We start from the raw sequence: 21,548 nt of genomic DNA, 5'->3' as shown, positions 1-21,548 counted from the left end.
AAATTAAAATATTAAATTAAAAAATTATACATTTTGTTAAATGAAAAATGTTTATTCAAGATATAAACAGCATTATAAAATACAGAATGGTTTCATTTTAATTATATTAAATTTAAAAAATTTTGCACAAACAAAACTAATACAACCAAAATTAGAAGGAAAACAGAAAACTAGGAGGGAGAAGAAATATTATAGCAAGTATTCTTGAAAAAGGCCTTGCTTCTCAAATACATAGAGAAATGAGTCAAATTTATAAGACTATAAATCATTCCCAAAAAAGACAAAAGAATATAAACAGCCAAAGAAATCAAAACTATTTGGAGTCATATAAAAATCGCATCCAAATCACTACTGAGAAAAGAAATGTGAATTAAAACAATTCTGAGGAATCACCACATCTATCACATTAGCTAATATGACAAAAAAGGAAAATGGAAAATGTTGGAGGGGACAACTGAGACAAAAATACATTGCTAATGAAATTGTAAACTAATCCAAGTATTCTGGTAAGCAATTTAGAACTATGTTCAAAGGGCTAAAAAAGTGCATACCTTCAAAAATCTAGTAATACCACTGCTAATTCATTTGAATGAACTTTTTTTAAGGGGAAAAGACTATTTATAGGAAAATATTTATAGCATCTCTTTTTGTGGTAGATAAGTAATGGAAAATGAAGATATGATCCTTAATTGGAGAATGACTGAATAAGTTGTGGGAAATGATTTTAATGGAATATTATCATGCTATAAGAAATGACAGCAGGATGATTTTTTTTAAATGGAAAGTTTTATATGAATTTCAAGCAAAGTAAAGTGAAAACCAGAAGAATATTGTATATAGTAAATTTCTTACATAAAATTAATATGGAAATGTTCGACATGATTGCACATGTATACTGCTTTCTCTTTCAGGAAATGGAGAGGGGAAAAGGGGAAAGCAAGATAGAATTTGGAGCTCAAAAACTTTTTTAAATGAATGTAAAAAAAAGTTTACATATTAGTGGGGGGAAAATAAAATATTATTTTAAATTTTTTTTAAATAAATAAATCTTTCTTTTCTTGCTTCAAGGGATAATAAAAGAAGACATCTGGAAAAGATTGGCAAAGAACAACTTAAGTTGTTCTCCTTGACAAGTTCTTCCTACAAAGCTGAGAGAACAAGTCTTAGTACTTGAGAGAGAAAATTGGCTGTAATCTCAGAACCACAGATGAAGATAAACTGACAGGTGACTCTTTTAACAGAGTGAATTAAATGACTGAAGATTAAAAAAAAATCTCTCTTTTTAAATGTTAATGAAAAGATTAAAGGAGAGAAAGGGTTAGGAAACATAATAGATAAAAGGGAAGAAAGAAAGAAATAATCCTATTTTAGAATTTAGTTTTTAAATTCATACAAAATTGTCAACTTTAAATACAACCAATCCAAATGATTACACATTTATAAATGACTATACTCTAAAATTTCATTTGTAAATCTTGTGTTTTAAATCTGAAATGTAATTTTACATAGAAAATATGCTGATATAGTTTTGGAGTTTGTAGATCAAGCCTTCTTTCACCTAGTGTGTAGCTGAAGCATAAAAATATACTAATGATTATAACAAACTTAATCATTATATGAAAACATGTGTATAGAAAATGCATTTAGAATTACAGATTGGAACACCAGGAATACAACTTCTCCTTTCCCTCCTCAATCAAAATGTATCTGAGAACTTCCCTAATGAAAAGCTGTAAAGCCAAATGGTACATGATGGGACTCCTACAACTATAAACTGCAAGTGATCAGTGACCCAGCCCAAGAATTAGTAGGTATTGCTTTTGAAAATATTTCTTCAACCTTTCTGATTTTTCAAAAATACAAGTCTAACTTACATTCTTTCCATATTCAAAATGTGAATCTTTTGACCAAAGCTTCTCTTATTCTCTAGTTTCCTATGAAATTAACAAAATCTCATGTTTTCTTAAAACAAGCATAAAATCCTTTGCAAATTTTGTAAGGATTTTTACTACTTTGTTCAGTCATTTCACTCATCTCTGATTCTTTATAACCCCATTTAGGATTTTCTTGGCAAAGTTACTAAAGTGGTTTGCCATTTCTTTATCCAGCTTATTTTATAGATGAGGAAACCAAAACAAACAAGACTAAGGGACTTGACCAGGATAACACAACTAGTAAGAATCTGAATTTTGATTTGAACTCGGGAAGATGAATCTTCCTGATTTCAGGTCCAACTCTGTCCAATGCATCATCCAGCTGCCTTTTTAACTGCTAGTAATAATCAATTAATATTTCTTAAGACCACACTATTTGTCAGACACTGCCAAGTATCAGGTATAAAAATGCCAAAACAGGGAAAAGGAATGAAAAGACTCTCCTATACACAAGCATATTTCCTTTTTTTTCACTTATGAACAATAAAGAAAAATGAATTGCACACCGACACTTATAATATGTACATAGAGGTCTGGAGTAATATTCATTAATATTTCTGTTGGCACAGCGGAAGCAAGCAAGAGTCAGAAAGACATGATTTCAAATTTAGCCAAGCATGGGTAAGTCATTTAAACTATTTTGTCTCGGTCCCCTCAACTGTAAAATAAGGATAATAATAGTGGTGGACAGACCTGAAGTATGAAGCTCTCAACTCCATGAATTTATATAAGCAATTCACCATGTCTGGAATACTCTACTTTTTTCTGCCACTTGAATTAATTGTGTTCCTTCTTGGGTGCTTGTAATATTTTCTCCTTTATCTTGGAGCTCTGGAACTTTGCTATAATATTCCTGGGAGTTTTCATTTAGGGATCTCTTTAAGGAAGTAACTGGTGGATATTTTTTTTTAATTTCTATTTTATCCTCTGCTTCCAGAGTATAAGACAGTTTTCCATGATAATTTCTTGAAAGATAATATCAAGGCTCATGGCTTTCAAGTGGTCCAAAAATTGTTAAATTATCTCTCATGGATCAATTTTCCAGGTAAGTTGTTTTTCCAATGGGATATTTTTAAACTTTCTTCTATTTTTTCATTATTTTGATTTTGTTTCTTTCTTGATAGATCATGGAGTAATTCGTTTTCACTTGCCCAATTTTTTAAGGAACTACTTTTTTTAATAAGCTTTTATGTCTCATATTCCGGGTGGCCCATTTTTTTTTCTTTTTAAAATTAATTTATTTATTTTAAACTTAAATACAAAATAGGAAAAGAAAAAAGTTATCATGTGAACAGTAGAACATAAGAGAGGATTCAAAATATGAAGCAATAAATATCCATTTCAAGAGATTCTATATAATAAATTCTATACGTGTTCAAAACTATCCATCTTTGCTTCCTTGTAGGTTTTCATTTGTTCTATGCTATGCACTTTTTGTGTTATTCTTTTTTTCTTCCCTTTCCTCCTCACCCCCCCAAAAGACTACAATTAAGCAGAAAGACACACACATATATACCTAGATATAAACACATATGTATACATAACTATATATATAAACATATGCAGTTATCTATAATACACATACATATACACTAAGACCATACTATATTAATTTGTCCTTTGCTTATCTGAAGATGGATAATACCTTCTTCCTTCATCAATCCAAGTCTCTATATTTTTCTAACTGTATCAATTTATCATTTCCTATATCATAGCAAAACTTCAGCCTAAACTCTGTTTTAAATACTCTAAACAACATTGATTAATATGGCTAACATACTGGGTAGTTTCCCATGTTTCTCTTTTGATTAAATCTCTTTTGGCTTTACCTTTGTCTGATATCATGATAACTCTCCCTGCTTTTTTTCACATAAAACTGCTTATCTCTATTTTATGTTTGTGTGTATCTCTTATTTCTTATCTCACCTGACTCTGGTTTACTTCTACAAAAACAAAGCTAAGAAGAAAATTTTACAGCCAGTGTTTCTAATAAAGGTCTCATTTCTAAAATATATAAAGAACCATGTCAAACTTATAAGAATACAAGCTATTCCCCAGTTGATAGTCAAAGGATATGAACAGACAATTCTCAGATGATGAAATTAAAGCCATCTATAAGTCATATGAATAAAAGGTAAAATAAATAAAAACAAAAGGTAAATAAAATCACTACTGATTAGAGAAATGCAAATTAAAACAACTCTGGGATACCTTCTCAGATTAGCTAAAATGACAGGAAAAGGTAATGATAAATTTTGGAGGGGATGTGGTCAAACTGGGACACTAATGCATTGTTGGTGGAGTTGTGAAATGATCAAACCATTCTGGAAAACAATTTGGAACTTTGCTCAAAGGGCTATCAAACCAGAAGTACAACTACTGTTGTATCAGTATCCCAAGGAAACGTTAAAGGAGAGGAAAGGATCTACATGTGCAAAAATGTTTGTAGCAGCTCTTTTTGTGGTAGCAAAGAATTAGAAAATCAGTAGATGACCATCAGTTAGGGAATGGCTAAATAAGCTGTGGTAAAATGAAGGTAATGGAATATTATTGTTCTCTAAAAAAATGATGACCGAGCTGAGCAAAACAAGCAGAACAGAGTAACAGCAAGATTGTGCCACGATCAACTACGAAAGACTTGATTCTTCTCTGGGGTTCAGTGATCCAAGGAAATTCCAATAAACTTTGGGGAAAATGCCATCTGCATCTAGAAATAGAACTCAGATGCTTGAATATAAATCAACACATACTATGTTCACTTTTTCTGTTCTTTTTAAAAAAATTCTGGTGTGGTTGTTCCCTTTTGTCCTGATTTTTCTTTCCCAACATGATTCATAAAGAAATGTATATTTTAAAAGTTAATACATATGTAAAAATAAAATAAAATACATATGTAGAAAAAAATAAAATAAAAAAACTAAATGTCTGTGTTACTATTCATTCTTTAACATAGATCTGATGTGAGTTAGGTTCCCTCTAAAAATCTCTCTTACCCCTTCCCCCTTTCCAATATCCTTATCCTCCTTTCTTTCTGAATACAGAAGAATTTTTACCTTTCTAGATATATAAGCATTGTAACTTCTTTAACCAATTTCTGAAGAGAGGAGGTTCCAGAAGTAATAGTTCTCCTTACCCATCTAATTCCTCTGCATCAGTTCTTTCTCCCACATGTCATTTATATAATTATTCTTTTTACCTTTTCCTACAATTTTGCTTTTTAGAATCACATCATACTCATCTCTACCTCAATCTTTCTTTCAGACTATCAAATTATTGAGAGTCTTAGTCTTACAATTAATATTTCCACATTTAAAAAATGAACAGTCTGTCCTTATTGAGTCCATTATAATTAGTCCTTGACATTTGCAATTTATTTCTCTTGGATCTTGCATATCATATTTTCTATTAAGTTCAGGTCTTCTGGCAACAAAATCCTTTAAGTCTGGCAATAATTTAAACATTCATTTTTCTTCCTATTTAAGATAATGCTTAAAGAATTTTACTTTTTAAAATTCTCTTCAGCGAATTTTTATATATATATTTTTTCCATTTGGACAATTCTGCTTTTAAAGACATTTTTCTTTTCATTGGATTTTTGTGCCTTTTCCCCCCCATTTGGTCCATCTTGTTTTTCAAAGTATTATTTTCTACAGTATTTTTGTATGTGTCTCTTTTACAAAGATGCTGATCCTTATTTTCTTTTATCACTCTCATTTTTCTTCCTAATTTTTCCTCCTCCTCTCTTACTTGATTTTTAAAATCTTTTTTGAGCTTTTCTATGATTTGAGAGACTAATTCCTATTTTTCTTTGAGGAATTTGGATTCTAGATCTTTCTCTGTAATCTTGAGCATGTTGTTGGCTTTTGGGGGGGGTCTCAGATTCTTCATCTTCATCAGGAGAAGACTGAACAAAAAGTTATTTAAAATATCCTTTCAGCTTTAAGTACTATGAGCCTATTAATTTGAAAAAATATATGACTCTCACTACTTAGACTGCATTGACATGGCCTATCATTGTCACAATGTCATTGTACCTAAATTATAGAACCAGTTTCTTGAGAGGGTGAATAAAATCATTTGGTAGTTAAATATGAAAAACAAAAAGTCAGCAAATGTAAAAAAAAAAAAAAAAAAAAAAAAAAAAAAACCCTGAAACTTTAACCATCTAGTATTAAATCAGAAAAATGAATATTATGACCTTGGATTAAAATGAATGTTAACATACCACAAAATATTTTCTATATTATAAACTCCATGAATGGTACAACCTCTGAATCAATTCATTATCTAAAACTCTTGCAAATAATGAATATGTAAAAGATCTGTGATCTGACCAACACAGCATATCTCACTGTAGAAACCTCTATAAATATAAATCCCAACCCCTCAGCAAAGCAGTAGGTTCTAAGATGGGGTCTGTGGCACAGAGAGGTTACAATGTAATATAACATGGAGGGTCAGAAGCAGAATATAAACCCAAATCTTGAATCTAGCATTTTTCTCCATTATGTAATACTGCTTCTGTACTTACTAAATATGTTAAGGAAAAAAAATTAATAAACTTAATAATCCAGAATATATAATTACTTAATGTTTCCTATTCAAGATAGTATCTAAGTTGGTAAGAGTACGCTCATAATCTCAGGTTCCACTCACATAAAGTTGCAGTTCCAAATGTTCTAAGCACAAAAGGGAATTCTATTTGACAAAAATCAATCCTCACATTCTATCCCACAATCTCCTGACTGTTAGGAATAAAACCTAAGTAGATTTCATAATATGCCATCATTGCATACGAAGTGAAATTACCATTTTATAGTCATTTCCCCCAAGTTGTAGCATGTCTTACTGTTGTTAAGTATTAAGTATTACTCTTAGAATACAAAATACCATCAAATTCAATGCCAATTTCTGTTGTTTTATCTAAAAGAAAATTTATAAAAAGGAGATTAACAAGAAAACACTGAAATTTTAAAAATCTAAATTATCTAATTATACTTTTGCTAAATAAAATTTTATGACAATAAATGCATACTTTTTGATAGGATATACTTTCAACTGTGTGGGCATCTTCCTGATTTCTCAGTACTTTCTGTGTATCCATATTGAGAACATGAAGTTGCCGGATTAGCTCTGCCTGCTGTGCTGTGTGTTCCTGATTTTGTTGGTAAAAATTCTGCAGCTCCTGCAACTCTTTCCTATGCAAAAGAAAGCAATAGAGAAAACATTAATAAAAATCATCTCAGTTAAATAACTGTGTTCACTTAACATTATAAATTGAATTTCTTGTACATGAGAAAAATATGCAAAATATTTACTATACATCAAATATACCAATAAAATAGATAAAACCTCTAAAATAACTCTTATCAATACTTATATAATACTTATCAATTTTCCTTTTATAGTTTGTTATATAAAAGTCCTGGATATCTACCTTCTTAATACAATTAAGTATCAGGAATTGAATTGAATTGATGCCAATAGTTGAAAAATGTCAAGACACAATCACCAAGACAATCTTTGTCTTCGTCCCTCAATCTTTGTTTCCCATTTGGTGCTATACCTTTCATGGTATATATGTTTCTTTCTTTCTTTCTTTTTTTTTTTTTTTTTTGAGGCTAGAGTTAAGTGACTTGCCCAGGGTTAACACAGGAAGTGTTAAGTGTCTGAGACCAGATTTGAACTCGGGTCCTCCTGAATCCAAGGCTGGTGCTCTATCCACTGCGCCACCTAGCTGCCCCATGGTATATATATATGTAATGTTGCCTAATTAGCCTATTCCCAATGTGAGTAGATTTTCAGAACTATGACTTTTCCAACTTCTTCTACTGTCTCTGTGTCTATTCTATCTCTGCATCTCATTCATATAACATAATTACTATTTTACCTTAACTCTGCCCAAATCTTTATTTTAAGCCACCTTATTGCTGATGTAAAACTTAAAATTGACATTTCTATAATGTCCGGGCTAGTTATCTGGAGGGCCTCAGAATCAAACAGAGTCAGAATCAAACAAAGTCCTTGGTCTTCAGGGAGAGAAGTGAAGGAGGCAGGCAAGCTGCCCACATGGCTTGCCTCTAATTCTTGCCTACGATTACCTCACCACCCCACATTCAGCAAGTACCATTAGTGAGGAGAGTCATCACATCACCATCTCATCTAAAAATATGTATATAGAACCATTATCTCACATAGAATAGGTAGCCTTAAGTACTCTGCTGTCTGATTCAAGTACACCTTTTCAGAGTTTCAGCCCTCTATACATTTCCACATAAAAAACATAAACAATTTGTCCATGTTAAGTTCTTGAAACTAATCTTTGATATTGGTTCCTATTTGTTAAATTTTCAATTGAGCTCAGGTTTTATTGAAATCTGCAAGTTCATTGAATATTCATTTTTTCTCATTCAATATTATAGATAATTTTGCAGGATATGATATTTTTAGTCACAAGCCTAGTTCTTTTGATTGACTGCAGATATAATTCCAGGACCTGCAGTCTTTTATTGCAGTGGTTGATAAGTCCTGTAAAATTCTAATTGTAGTTCCAGCATATTAGAATTGTTTATTTCTTGTTTCTTAAAAAATTTTCTCTTTGAGCAATCTGGAACTATGCCCAAAAAGTTATCAAACTGTGCATACCCTTTGATCCAGCAGTGCTACTACTGGGTTTATATCCCAAAGAAATACTAAAGAGGGGAAAGGGACCTGTGTGTGCCAAAATGTTTGTAGCAGCTCTTTTTGTAGTGGCTAGAAACTGGAAGATGAATGGATGTCCATCAATTGGAGAATGGTTATGTAAATTATGGTATATGAAGGTTATGGAATATTATTGCTGTGTAAGAAATGACCAACAGGATGAATTCAGAAAGGCTTGTAGAGACTTGCATGAACTGATGCTGAGTGAAATGAGCAGAACCAGAAGATCACACTTCAACAACAATACTGTATGAGGACATATTCTGATGGAAGTGAATATCTTCAACATAAAGAAGATCCAACTCACTTCCAGCTGATCAATGATGGACAGAAACAACTACACCCAGAGAAGGAACACTGGGAATTGAATGTAAAATATTAGCACTACTGTCTATCCACACAGGTTACTTATACCTTGGGAATCCAATACTTAACGTGCAACAAGAAAATTGGATTTACACACACACATATTATATCTAGGTTATACTGTAACACATGTAAAATGTATGAGATTGCCTGTCATCTAGGGGAGGGAGTAGAGAGAGGGAGAGGAAAATCTGGAAAAATGAATACTAGGGATAATGTTATACAAAAATTACTCATGCATATATACTGTCAAAAAATGTATAATTATAAAATTAATAAAAGAAAAAAAATTTCTCTTTGATCTGGCAGTTTTGAAATTTGGCAATACTATTCCTGTGTTTTCCACAAGGATCTTGTTGAGGTGGTGATCAGTGGATTTTTTTTCTATTTCTACTTTATTCTCATGTTCTATCACACCAGGACAATTTTCTTGGATTATTTCTTGCATTATTGTGTCAAGGTTCTTTTTTTGGTCACAATTTTCAGGCAATCCAATTTTTCTTCTATTTTCTCTTGATCTGTTCTCCAGATCTGTCATTTCTTTTATGTTTCACATTCTCTTCTACTTTTTCATATTTTAAAATTTGTTTTGTTATTTCTTAGTCTCTCATAGTTTCACTGGCTTCCCCTTGCCCGATTCTAATTTTCAGAGTTACTTTCATTTCTGATACTCTGTATCTCCTTTTCTATTTGGTTAACTTTTTTTCTTGTTTTTCTTGGATGGTTTTTATCTTTTTTCTTTTTTTTTTTTTTTTCAGTTTTTCCTCAACGTCTCTCATTAGATTTTTAAATTCTTTTTTTGAGTTTTATAAATTCTCTCTGGGCCAGAAGCCATTTAACACTACTCTTTGAGTAGAAGCAGCTTTTTTTATTTCAGTATCCTCCTCTGAAGTTGAACCCTCATCTTCCCTGTTCCCACAGTAAGTTTCTATGGTTAAGGTCTTTCTTCGTTGCTGATTCATTTTTTTTTTTAATAAGAAATATTAGTGTAAGCATCTCTAATTGTGAGATGGGGGAATAGTACCTCTAGCTTCATTTCCGCTCTCCCCTCTGACCTGTAATTCCAAACCAAGAGCTTCCAGCTCTTGCAAGTGCCAGCAGCCAGGTGTTGCCCCACTGACTCAGCACTCTTGACATGGGCTTCTTTTCCCCTGTGGTGGCTCTGCAGCAGAGCTAGACCTGGCATTCCTAATCAACAGAAAGTTCCTCAATCTTTTTGGACTCAGACTCCTGAGTCCACATGAAGTCCTGGATGTGACAGCTTCTGTGGTTCCTACTGAGGATACAGACACACCCAACTCATCTCAGGGCAACCCACATGGTGTTTCTATGATGATAGAAGGTTTTCACACTTGCATAAGTTAATTCCCAGCCTGGTCTTTCTTCAAATCTTCTTGGGTTGTATCAGAAGGACTCCTTTTCTGCCCCAAGTTTTCTTGATTTTCCACTACTTTGTGTTTGCCCTGAGGTGCAAATTTGTTCTGTTTGTGGGGAAAATTTGAAGAGCTTGAAATTTACCAACCTACTCCACCATCTTGCCTTTTAACACTGCTGCAAAAGCTGCTAGTGCTTGTACTATGCTAAGATAAGTCTTTGCAAATCCAATCAACTTTACAAATCCAATCAACTTTACTCAAGAATAAAGCACTGGAAGTCTTCTTATTTACAAATTCTTTAATTATTTTGAGTGTACTTATTAGCAAAATTTAGTGCAAAAAAAAAAAAAAAAAAAAAAAAGATAAAAATTGAAGCAAGTGCCAAGCTTTTAAAATGGCATCAAGAATTATATGACATGCTTACCACAATATATAACTATCCAAACAATCATGCAACCTTATAGAAGAGAAGAAAACATCAAATGGATTGAAAGCTCACAGAAATCAATCTACTTTGTCAATGAAATTGGCTAAACTCTTCCAGACAGGATGAAATACGAAACATAGTTCAATCCTACAACCCGCAACTAATAGCAAGTATAATTTCTTATCTCCCAAATGACAAATTAAAATCTATAGGATATTTTATCTATCATAATTATTAGAGTGCCAAAAGGTTTTGGTTTAATTGGGATAGGTTTTTTAATGAGTCAGATGGGGAAAAAAGTGATTTCCGGGTTTTAAGAAAAGCTTCAACAAAGAAAAAATTGTAGAAAAAGTGATCTTGTTCTGTATGAGGACATTAGAGAGTAGAAAATGTGACACAGAGAAGAAGAAGGAGGATCACTGAATCATACTAATACGCATGAATCTTTGCTCAGAAAAAAAAAGATTGAACTCTTAGGGAAACAGCTCTTTGCCCTACAAGCAATATTGATATGGAACCAAAGGTCATATCAAATGAAATATAATCTAGTAAGTGGTAGAAGAAGGGGAACAGAATAATAACAGTTGGTAATTCTCTACTGAGGAGGACTCAGGCAGCTGTTAGTTAATCTAACAATAATAATAAATAAGAAAAAGGCCTACTGTTTTATCTATATGTGTGTATGTGTTTGTGTGTGTGTATATGTTTCACCTATGTATGTATATTATGTATGTAAATATTACACATATATATATACACACACATACAGGATTTACTATATGTTTACAGAAATGCACAAAATATGAGCAACAAGGAAGATAAGATAGATATATAAAGAGTAAAAGGATTTAACCTCACAGTTATGATTAAAGGCATGGTAGAATGAGAGCCATAAATAAAATCTAGCTCTAGAAAGAATTATCTTACTCAAAAAAGCATCATAGATATTATAATATTGGCATAATAAAAAATATATTCATGAAACTATCCAAAAAGTCACTCTTTGAGCCAACAATACAACTACTATGTCTATATCTTCAAGGAGATTAAATAAAGAAAGATATATAATGTATGTATGTTAAATATGTATGTTGATGTATAAAATATGTATAAAATGTATAAAATAAATATAAAATATTTATAGTAACTTTATTCATAATTGCCCAAAACTAAACCTAAAACTAAAACCATCTATTGGGAAAGGACTAAATAAATTATGGTATATAAATGTAATGAGATATTACTGAGGTAAAAAAAAAAAAAAAATTGACAGAATGAACAATTTCAAAAGAAATTTCCATTAATTGAAAGAGTGAAATGAAAAGTATAAAATGTATTCAAGAATAACATTGTGGAAGAAAAAAAATTCTGAAAGACAAAATTCTGATCAATGCAATGATAAACAAAGACTCTAGAAGAAAGAAAATGGCAGAGAAGTAATAAAAATTAAAATATAAAATGACAACAGGAGAATTTTTTGTACTGAATTCTTCATACTGGTTATAGAGGTTTTATTTTGCTTTTTTAAAATTATTCATCAAGGAAAGGAAGAAGGCAGTGGAAAAGAGAGATCATAAATGCTTATGAAAATAAAGAGAAAAAAATTGAAAATATATTACTATGAAAGAAAGTATACATGCATATACACACATACATATACACATACATACATACACACACACAAAAGGTAGATTATTGAAACAGCGTAGACATACAATACACAGTTGTAAATTATTATAGTGACCCTGAATTTGATAAATATAAAGATTTAAGCTTTTAGATAAGAATTTATTATTTGTTTAAAAAAATTATTAGGAAAACTGAAAAGCAGTCTGGTAGAAATTGGGATAGAACATTATTTGTGTTACACCATTTACCAAGATAAGGTCATAAAGGGTACATGATCTAAATATAAAAGGAGATATTATAAGAAAATCAGAACAACATGGATTACATTAGTTACCAAAGTTATGGATAGAAGAACAACTTATGAACAAAAAGGAAAGAAAGCACTGTGAGATGTAAGATGGATAATTTTGATTACATTAAATTTAAAAGGTTTTATACAAATAAAACCAATGTAGTCAAAATCAGAAAAAAAGCAGATAATTGGGGGGAGGGAGGTTTATAGACATGCCTTCAGAATAAGATCTTATATCTCAAATATATAAAGAAGTTGGTCACATTTATAAGACGAAGTCATTCCTCAACTGGAAAATGGGCAAAGGATATATATAGGTAGTTATAAACAGAAGAAGAAATCAAAGCTATTAGTAATCATATTAAAATGCTCTAAATCATTAATAACTGGAGAAATGCAAATTAAAACAACTTTGAAATATCATTTTATATCTATCAAATTTTCAAATCAATTACAAAGAACCTATGAATAAAAATATTATCCACATTGAGAAAAAGACAAAGAAGTATGTACACTATATTTTTACATATATGCACATGCGTGTGCACACACACATATAAACATATTGTTTTATTTAATGATAGCCTTCTCTAGAATGGGGTGGAAAGAGGAGAAAAATAGCTGCACAAATGAGAATAAAAATATTTTATGTTATACTGTGTACATGGAAATTTTTTTTTATTTTTATGTATTTAAGTTCAAAATGAATTTAAAATTTTAAGAAAATGAACAAGCAATATTAGATTCTTTGTTTTTAAACTGGGGTCTATATGCTTGGGGTGTTGTTTAATAATATTATAACAATTTCAACATAATTTGTTTCTTTTGTAATTTTATATACTTTGTTTTCTAAATTTTGTAAAATGTTATTTTAAAACTTCCATAGACTTCACTAGCCCTTCAAAGAAACTAAAAAACTTAAAAATTCCTGCCCCTGAAGACAAGAGGGAAAAGATTTAATATTTTGGAATTGGATCACAAACCTAAAACTAGTTTTATATTATATATTACATAATACTGATTTAGGGATGTCAATGGACCTTCAATTATCTAAGTATTTGAAGGAATCTATCAAAATGGAGATACTATTAAGTTGAAGGTTTTATAAATAATAATTTCATTCTTCAAAATATAGGAGGCTCAACAAGAACTAGACTACTTTGAACCTGATTCTCCTCATGTTCAAAGCAACTGGTTACTAGGATGGGAACAATGGTGCTGAAGGACAATAAAAATGCCAGGAGACAGCACAGAATATGAGTAATGCAAATGGTAAGAAGTGAAAGAACAAAGAAGATAGTGACAGAGTAAAAGTTGATTGACATTTTTTCTATGTCATATGAGCACCAAGCAACCAGTGAGAGGGAAAGGGCCTTCTATATGGATTCTGCTTTGACTGATGGCAGGGGTAGAAAATTTAGAAAACAGAAGACAATGGAAGAAAGGGACTCCTGAGAACAGCAAGAGAATGTTTTCTTCTTTGCTTCCTTACCAATTATTATAACTGCAGGATTCAAATGCTATTTTTAATACTTCCACTAACTTAGAATGAAATACCCTTTAAGAATTTTTAGCCAGTTATGGCAGCACTTAAGATAACATATCAATTTCAGCTACACAACTAAAGCAATCTTCTAAGAAAAATTATATCTTTAAAAGCAAATTTTAACAAAATAAAAAAATTAATTTCCTAGAAATTCAATTAAAACCAGAAAATCATTTTAAAAAATAAATAAAAAGCAAAAAAAGAAAACTTAAAAAAAAAAGAATTTATTATTATGGCTAGTTATATTTTTACCAAAGTATTTTCACTAGGATTGGAGAAAAATACAAAGAAGTCTCTCTCCTTTGAGATATTTTAGATACAAATCATTTGCTCCATGTAGATTTAAGAAACTCTCTTTCTAACTGGTACAAAATGAACAAGAAATAAGCACCACTATGCCAATTCTGCAGTTGTCTTTTTCAATAACTGATGTTTTTGTTATTAGTTATCAATTAGCATAATATATGTAATTATCATTATGATAGAAGAGTCAATATTTTGTGGCTAAGATTTGTAAATTCATGCATAATTTTAGTTTGTCAGTATGGATGTCAGCTGTGTTGGCATAATCATAAAGTAATGGTATCTTCCAGCTACTCCACACTCAATTATTATAGAGTCTTCTAAGGTTGAAAGCATATTGTAACAGAATTTTAACATCAATTAATGAAGATAGAATTCTTGGAGATATAAACTTTCTCATCTTAATGCATTTTATCTACAGTATTAAAATTAGTCAAATTTCCCAAGTGGCATTTAATTTCTCCTTCTTAACAAGAAGGAAAGGCTCAAGAGTACCATGCCAAGATTAATTCATAGTTTAAGATACTAACTTTTGTGATAGTCTGAAAATGGACATACAAATTTCAACTTATAAAATGAAATATAATTTATGCTAAATTGCAATAGTCAGGATTGACATAATATATTCATAAACTATTTAAATAACATACCATTCAAAAAAACCAAAACAAACTCAAGGGAGATAATGTGTTGAAATAATAGAAATAACTATAGCAATCATAGCCATAGCAAAACAAAACAAACATCTTAAATATATTATTTCTTAGACTTGGCTCTTTTCAACAATGAAATGATTCAGGACAATTCCAATACTCTGTGATGGAGAGAACCAGCTTCATTCAGAGAGAGGACTTTGGGGATTGAATATGGGGATCATAGAATAGTATTTTCATCTTTTATTGGTGGTGGTGTTTGCTTGTCTGTGTTTTTCTTTTTCATTTTATCCCCTTTTGACCTTTTGACCTGATTTTTTCTTATGCAGCATGATAAATGTAGAAATATATTTAGAAGAACTGCACATGTTTAAACTATATTTGATAACTTGCTGTCTGGGAGATGAGGGAAGAAAGAAGAGGAAAAAAATTTGGAACACAAGGTTTTGCAAGAATGAATGTTGAAAATTATTTTTGTATGCATTTTGAAAATAAAAAGCTATTATTTTTTAAAATATTTTTTTAAAAATATTATCCTTTTTTATCTTCACAAGGGAGAATTGAATTAAGTGACTTGTCCAAGGTCACACAGGTGTAGAAGGCTAGAACTCTGAAAAGGTGTAAGACAGCAGAGCACTTAAGGCTAATTACCTATTCAATGTGAGATAATAGTTCTATATACATATATTTAGATGAGATGGTGATATGATGGCTTTTCTCACCATTGGCGCCTGCTGAATGTGTTATGGTGAGATAGTCTTAGGCAAGAATTGGAGTCTCTGTCACAACATGCTGAGGAGGGGAGACTTCAGGCTCCAGTATCCAGGTTCCATCTTTAGCAAGCCACATGGCAGCATGCCTGCCTCCTTCACTTATCCCCCTAAAAACCAAGGATGTTGACTGATCCTCTAATAGATCCTGAGGCCCTCCAAAGAGCTAGCCTGGACATTATACACAGGTAATAAGTGACTCTCAATAAAAGAAGTCAAGTCTTAAACATGCCTCTTAACCGGAACAATACCTGTATTTGGAGTCAGAAGATCTGGGTTCAAAGCCAAGTCTTATCAATTATGATATGCATGATACTGACTAAATTACTTAATCTCCTTGGTCCTCAAGTCATTTGTAAAATGATAGATTTGGACAAAGGATATAAAATTCCTTCCAATTATAAAATAGAAACAGATGCACATGTCTGACATGAAATGGAGCAATGCACCTACTCTATCAATTAGTCTTGAAGTAAAATATCTTTAAGGATGCAAAATACCTACCCTTCATTCTATAAATAGGAAAGGAATTGTGAAATTATTCAAGTCATTCTGTTGAATAGAGAAAGAATGAGCCTTTAAATAATAAGATAAATAGTTTGAGTTAAAACAACAACTCTTGAATTTCAAGTTGGTTTTATTATATTTGAATTTTTTTTTTCTTTTCTGAATCAGGGATTTATTTTGAATCTTAAGAGTCCTAACTCTTATCTAATGACATTTAATATTGAAACAGCAGATCCTTGACATTTTAATAAGTTATACCCATAATTTACTGTGCTAATTATCAGTTGACTAGAGCATGGCATTAACTAACAAGGCTAAAGTTGTGGCTTTTATCCCTTTTCAGTTCAGTTAATTTCACTCCCTTACCCATTCATAGAGTATACCCCTTCCCTAGCTAATTGTCTTGAAAATGAATGCGAAGGTCAAAAGAGGGAAGAAAATCCCACTGCTAAGAAATATACATGTATATGGTATACTGACTAACCAAAGCTTCACATATAAAAGAAAGCAAATTTAAAACAGAATCAAGTCTTTCCTTTGGATTCTAAAACCTCATGGTCATAATCTCCTTGTGGGATACTACTGGTAGTAATAATAGAAAATATATTTTAAATTTATAAATTTCAAAACTAAAATTATAAACTAGAACTACATAAAATAAGAATAAACAAATTAAATAAGAAACATTACAGAAGTATTAAAAATATGGAAGTCACAGATGTACCACAGTAAAAAATGAACAGGTGTGGAGATAGTTCTTATGATAGCCCTGAGTAAAGAATTTAAGTAGATCAGTAAGGTATATCTACCCCTTGATGCACACAAAATGTATTTTTAACATGTTTTAATTCAATAATTTTATTACATAGCCTTATAATCAAAGTATATTTTAAAAAATCAAATCCAAGTTTTAGTTTGAGACTCTTCACTATAGACTTTCACTAGACATAATATGCCTCCACAGAAGACTGATTTAGAGAACTTGAAGTGTATTATCTTTCCCATTAAAATTATAATTTTTTTAAAAATCAAAAAAAATTCCTACCATGAAATACTGCCAAAACATCTCAAAATTACTAGTTATGTTGTTAATACTAAAAAAAAAAAAAAAAATCTATTGATATATCTTTTCTCTAACAAAACAAATCACAAGCTATCCATGATATATGTAGGTTCAGATTCTGACTCAGATACTTAATATGTATGACCCTGGTGAAGATTTCCTCATATATAAAAATGGAATGGGATTCACTGGCCTCTTAAGTTATATCTGGGCCTTAAAACTATGATTTTATCTATATATAATAAGCTACACAGTGCAGGCAGGCAGCCCTATGTGTGTGAACACACAATCTTAGAAATGGTTAAATCAAAAAAAGAAAAAAACAAAAATTCCATCATAACTAGTATTTTAAATTTTTTAATTTTTGATTCTAGAAACAAAGCTAGATTTCATTTCACTCAAATGGATTCAATTTCTAATCAGAACACCAGCATACAAAATATATATGCTAAATGTTAAAAACACTTCAGTACCTAATTGTAAAGAGAGAAGGTATCATGGAAAGCAGAGTTAGAGTTGAGTGCAAGTTTCATGCCCTTAACAACTCTCTAAGACTATAAAAGATAAAGATATAGACATAAAAATATAAATACACATATTTACATATGTGTATGAAGAGTATGATATAGATGGAGGCAGATATATAATCTCATTTGTATATATTTACATGTGTGTGTACATATACATATAGCTATGTATGTATGTGTATATACAGAGCTTCCTAAAGTCAAGAAGACTCATCTTCCTGACTTCAAATCTAGCCTCAGAGACCTACCAGCTGTGTTGATCTTGGACAAGTCACTTAACCCCATTTGCCTCAGTTTCCTCATCCATAAAATGAGCTGGAGATGAAAATGGCAAATTGCTCTAGTATCTTTGCCAAGAAAACCCCAAACGGGGACACAGTGTTAGAAATTTTTTAAATGACTGAACAACTATCAACCGATGTATGTGTATATGTATGCGATTGTGCATACACACATACATACACATTGACAAATAGATAGAAAGATAGATAAACAGATGGACATAGATATAGATATCAGTGATGTTCTGTGGGAAAGGAAACTTCTATGCCAAGAGTTCCTTATGCTAATGAAATCATATGTCTAGTACTACACTAATTTGCTTTGCTTGACTATACTTATTTGTAAGTCACTGGAGAGTGATGAGTAAAAGTAGTGACAGTTATAAAATAGTGACAGTTCAGAAAAAGAACCATGGAGATTGAATGTTAATCAACACATGATATGTTCACTTTTTTTTTTCCACTCCCATAGTTTTTCCCTTTTGTTTTAATTTCTCTCTCCCAACATGATCATAAAGCAATGTGTGCTAAAATAAATAAAAATACTAACAGTGGTGCAAAAAGAAAATAATATAATGCTATATAAGAGGGGTGCCCCAGTGAGGTACCTCAATCAGAGCTTAGCAAAAGCTAAAAGTATGGAGGTGAAAAAGGCAAAAATAGTAGAAGATTAGAAGAGAAAATTCTGGAAAGGGTGGGAAACTTCTATATTTAATTGAAAAGGAAAAGACTAGAAAGGAAGCTAAAGTGAGGGCATACACTCCATTCATACTTTTTGTTCCTAGTCACCCATCTATATGTAAAATTCTCTAAGGAGTATAGAGATAACTAACTAATCACCCTAAGGCAATGAGGCAGTTTATGAAAGAGAGACTTTTTGAGAAAAGGAAGAATTTGTCAAAAAATGCAAAGTTACTTCAGCTAAAGGAGGCTCAGTAGTATTCCAGCTAAACAAGAGCTCAATATCTCTCAGCCCAGTGCCTGAAAGTACAAGAAAGATGTAGTGACTAAGAAAAGGTCTTTCCTTTTTCAAGAATTAAAAGATTCTGGCTCAGTCTTCTGGTGGTTCAATTGCAATGGGCTATGACTCCTCTAATTTCTTCTCCAGGGGCTCCACAAGTATGGTTTTGCCCAACACAAACCCTGTGAATGGTGTGGGTGTGGAGCTGTTAGGAGAGACCTGCCCTTAGAGTGGCTCAGTGCTGAGCTACTGATCTGGCTGATGCCCCTGTGAATAGAGCCTGATAGGGGGCGGCTGCCCTGGGGCTGGCTGGGGGCTGATAAGCACTGTGCCTGTGTGCTGAGGAAGGCAGGTGTGATGGGCTTTCTGGGCTGGGCTCTGGCCTCAACTCTTCTTCTGGCTTTACCTGGGCTTCTGTCTTGCCAGGCTAGTCTCTATTTAGAGCTCATGAAAGGTTATGTAGTTTATGGATAGTCTTGGACTATTGAAGCTAATAGTTACCTCCCTTTCTCTGGTTTTTATCATTTTATCTTCTCATATACTTCTTGAGCTTGCCTAGGTGATGTTTGCAAGGACCTGTACTGTCTAAGTCCTGACATAATTTTGAGATTCAAAATTCTGAGCATTTTTGTTTTTAATTCTGGCATCCTTGGGTATGGTTGGCCACACAGATGTATTGGTCAGTGCTTGAGCTATTATTTTGGACAGGACAGAAGGCAGAATCCAAAGCATGGATGGGCATTTTTTAAAAGCAAGATTTTTTTAAAAATTTGGTATAAGCGGAAATCTCACAATTAGAGCTGTCCACAAGTAAAATGTGTGAGCCGCTTCAGAGGGTGATGGCTCTTTCTTGTCAAAGGCTTTCCCTACCTAGTGAATTACAATGAAGATTCCCTTAAACAGAGATAAGACTAGATAAAAGTCTGTGGAGGTCCTACTGATGAGGTCTAGATTTTGGGGTTCCTGGTCAGGAAACCAAATGATGACGTTAGGTTTCTGGTGGTCAGGAAGTTAAATGATGATGTTAGTGGCAGGTTCAGGGTTTAGGGAACCAAATGAAGAGGTCTGCTCCCTTAGATTCCCCTAGGATTTAGCACAGGATAGGGAGTTGTGGGAACCCCCTTCTGGTAGCACAGAGGTCCTTTGTAAAGGAATTTATAAACCCTAAAAGCTAGACTGGTAAATGAAGTTTATTATTGGCATTATTTGCTATGCATGAATAGAAAGACTGAATTCCTTGGTGACAAGGTCCCAACAGAGAAGTAAAGTTTCTAGCAGATAAATCCCAATAGAGAGATATAAAGATAAAGAGAAGGTAATGCTGAAAGAGAATATCATTTCAGTGGACAGAGGGCTTCTGCTATGCCAGAGAGAGAGAGAGAGAGCTTCCTTGGCATGGCATATAAGGTCCTCTGCAAAGACTAAGACTCAAATTGGCTCATTTTATGACTACAAGTTGAGGGCAGTTCTCGATGGGGTGCAGCCTAGTCTGGAAATCTTGGAACTGAATGAGTGTCTCTAGACTAATCTCCAATTCAATGGGGTTAGAATCTCCAACTTGGCTAAGTAGGAGTGGTATTCAACTGGTCCACCTAGATAACAGAATGTTTGATTCCCTGGGGTGGGTCTTTCCCAGAAGCAGGGTTCAAGGAGAATCTCTCCTTCAAGGAGCTTCTTAAAGTGCTTTACCTCATGGCTCACCCATAAGTCAGAGAGAGAGAGAGAGAGAAAGAGTTTCAGGGCTCCCATTATCACTACCTGATTCTAAAATTTGGTGCTGCTATGTTCCTATTTCCCAAATAATATTGTGTACCAAGGCAAAACTCACACACAGTCTCTATCACTAGTTTATATGTCTCTAAATCCATCAATGCAAATTTCTAATTCCAACTAATGTCTCTGAAAATTATATATAAACCACTATATATATATATTATCTCTCTAAATATTTTCTTTAACTATTAGAGATTTTCTGTCTTTTAACTTATGGTATAAATCATATCAATTCAATACCTGATCTATAAAATGCACTATGATATTAAATTAAAGAATGTACAAAGAAAAAACAAAAACAAACAGTTCCTGCACCTCTCAAAAAGCTTGCAGATCCAACATGTAGAGAGATTAATAACTTAAATATTATTTCAGTGGAGAAAAGAATGCCTACAAATGGAGAAGAATGATAAAAAGATATTTTACCTGGAGGCAAAA

At 32.1% G+C, this 21,548-nt stretch overlaps 1 protein-coding gene across 12 annotated transcripts in view; it reads right to left on the bottom strand.

Moving 5' to 3' along the window:
• Positions 1-21,548, bottom strand: part of CNTLN (centlein) — a 427,436-nt gene that overhangs the window by 263,233 nt on the left and 142,655 nt on the right. For all 12 annotated transcript variants that reach the window (XR_012484846.1, XM_074282960.1, XM_074282961.1 and 9 more), the window contains one exon: positions 6,970-7,132. Coding sequence is in view for 11 of the 12 variants with exons in the window: in XM_074282960.1 (XP_074139061.1) it covers positions 6,970-7,132 (163 nt within the window). In the remaining variant the exon portion in view is untranslated. The remainder of the gene's footprint in view (positions 1-6,969; positions 7,133-21,548) is intronic.

The sequence above is a fragment of the Sminthopsis crassicaudata genome, chromosome 1, assembly GCF_048593235.1.
Source record: "Sminthopsis crassicaudata isolate SCR6 chromosome 1, ASM4859323v1, whole genome shotgun sequence".
NCBI lineage: Eukaryota > Metazoa > Chordata > Mammalia > Dasyuromorphia > Dasyuridae > Sminthopsis > Sminthopsis crassicaudata.
This window is presented reverse-complemented; position numbering and strand designations above follow the sequence as displayed.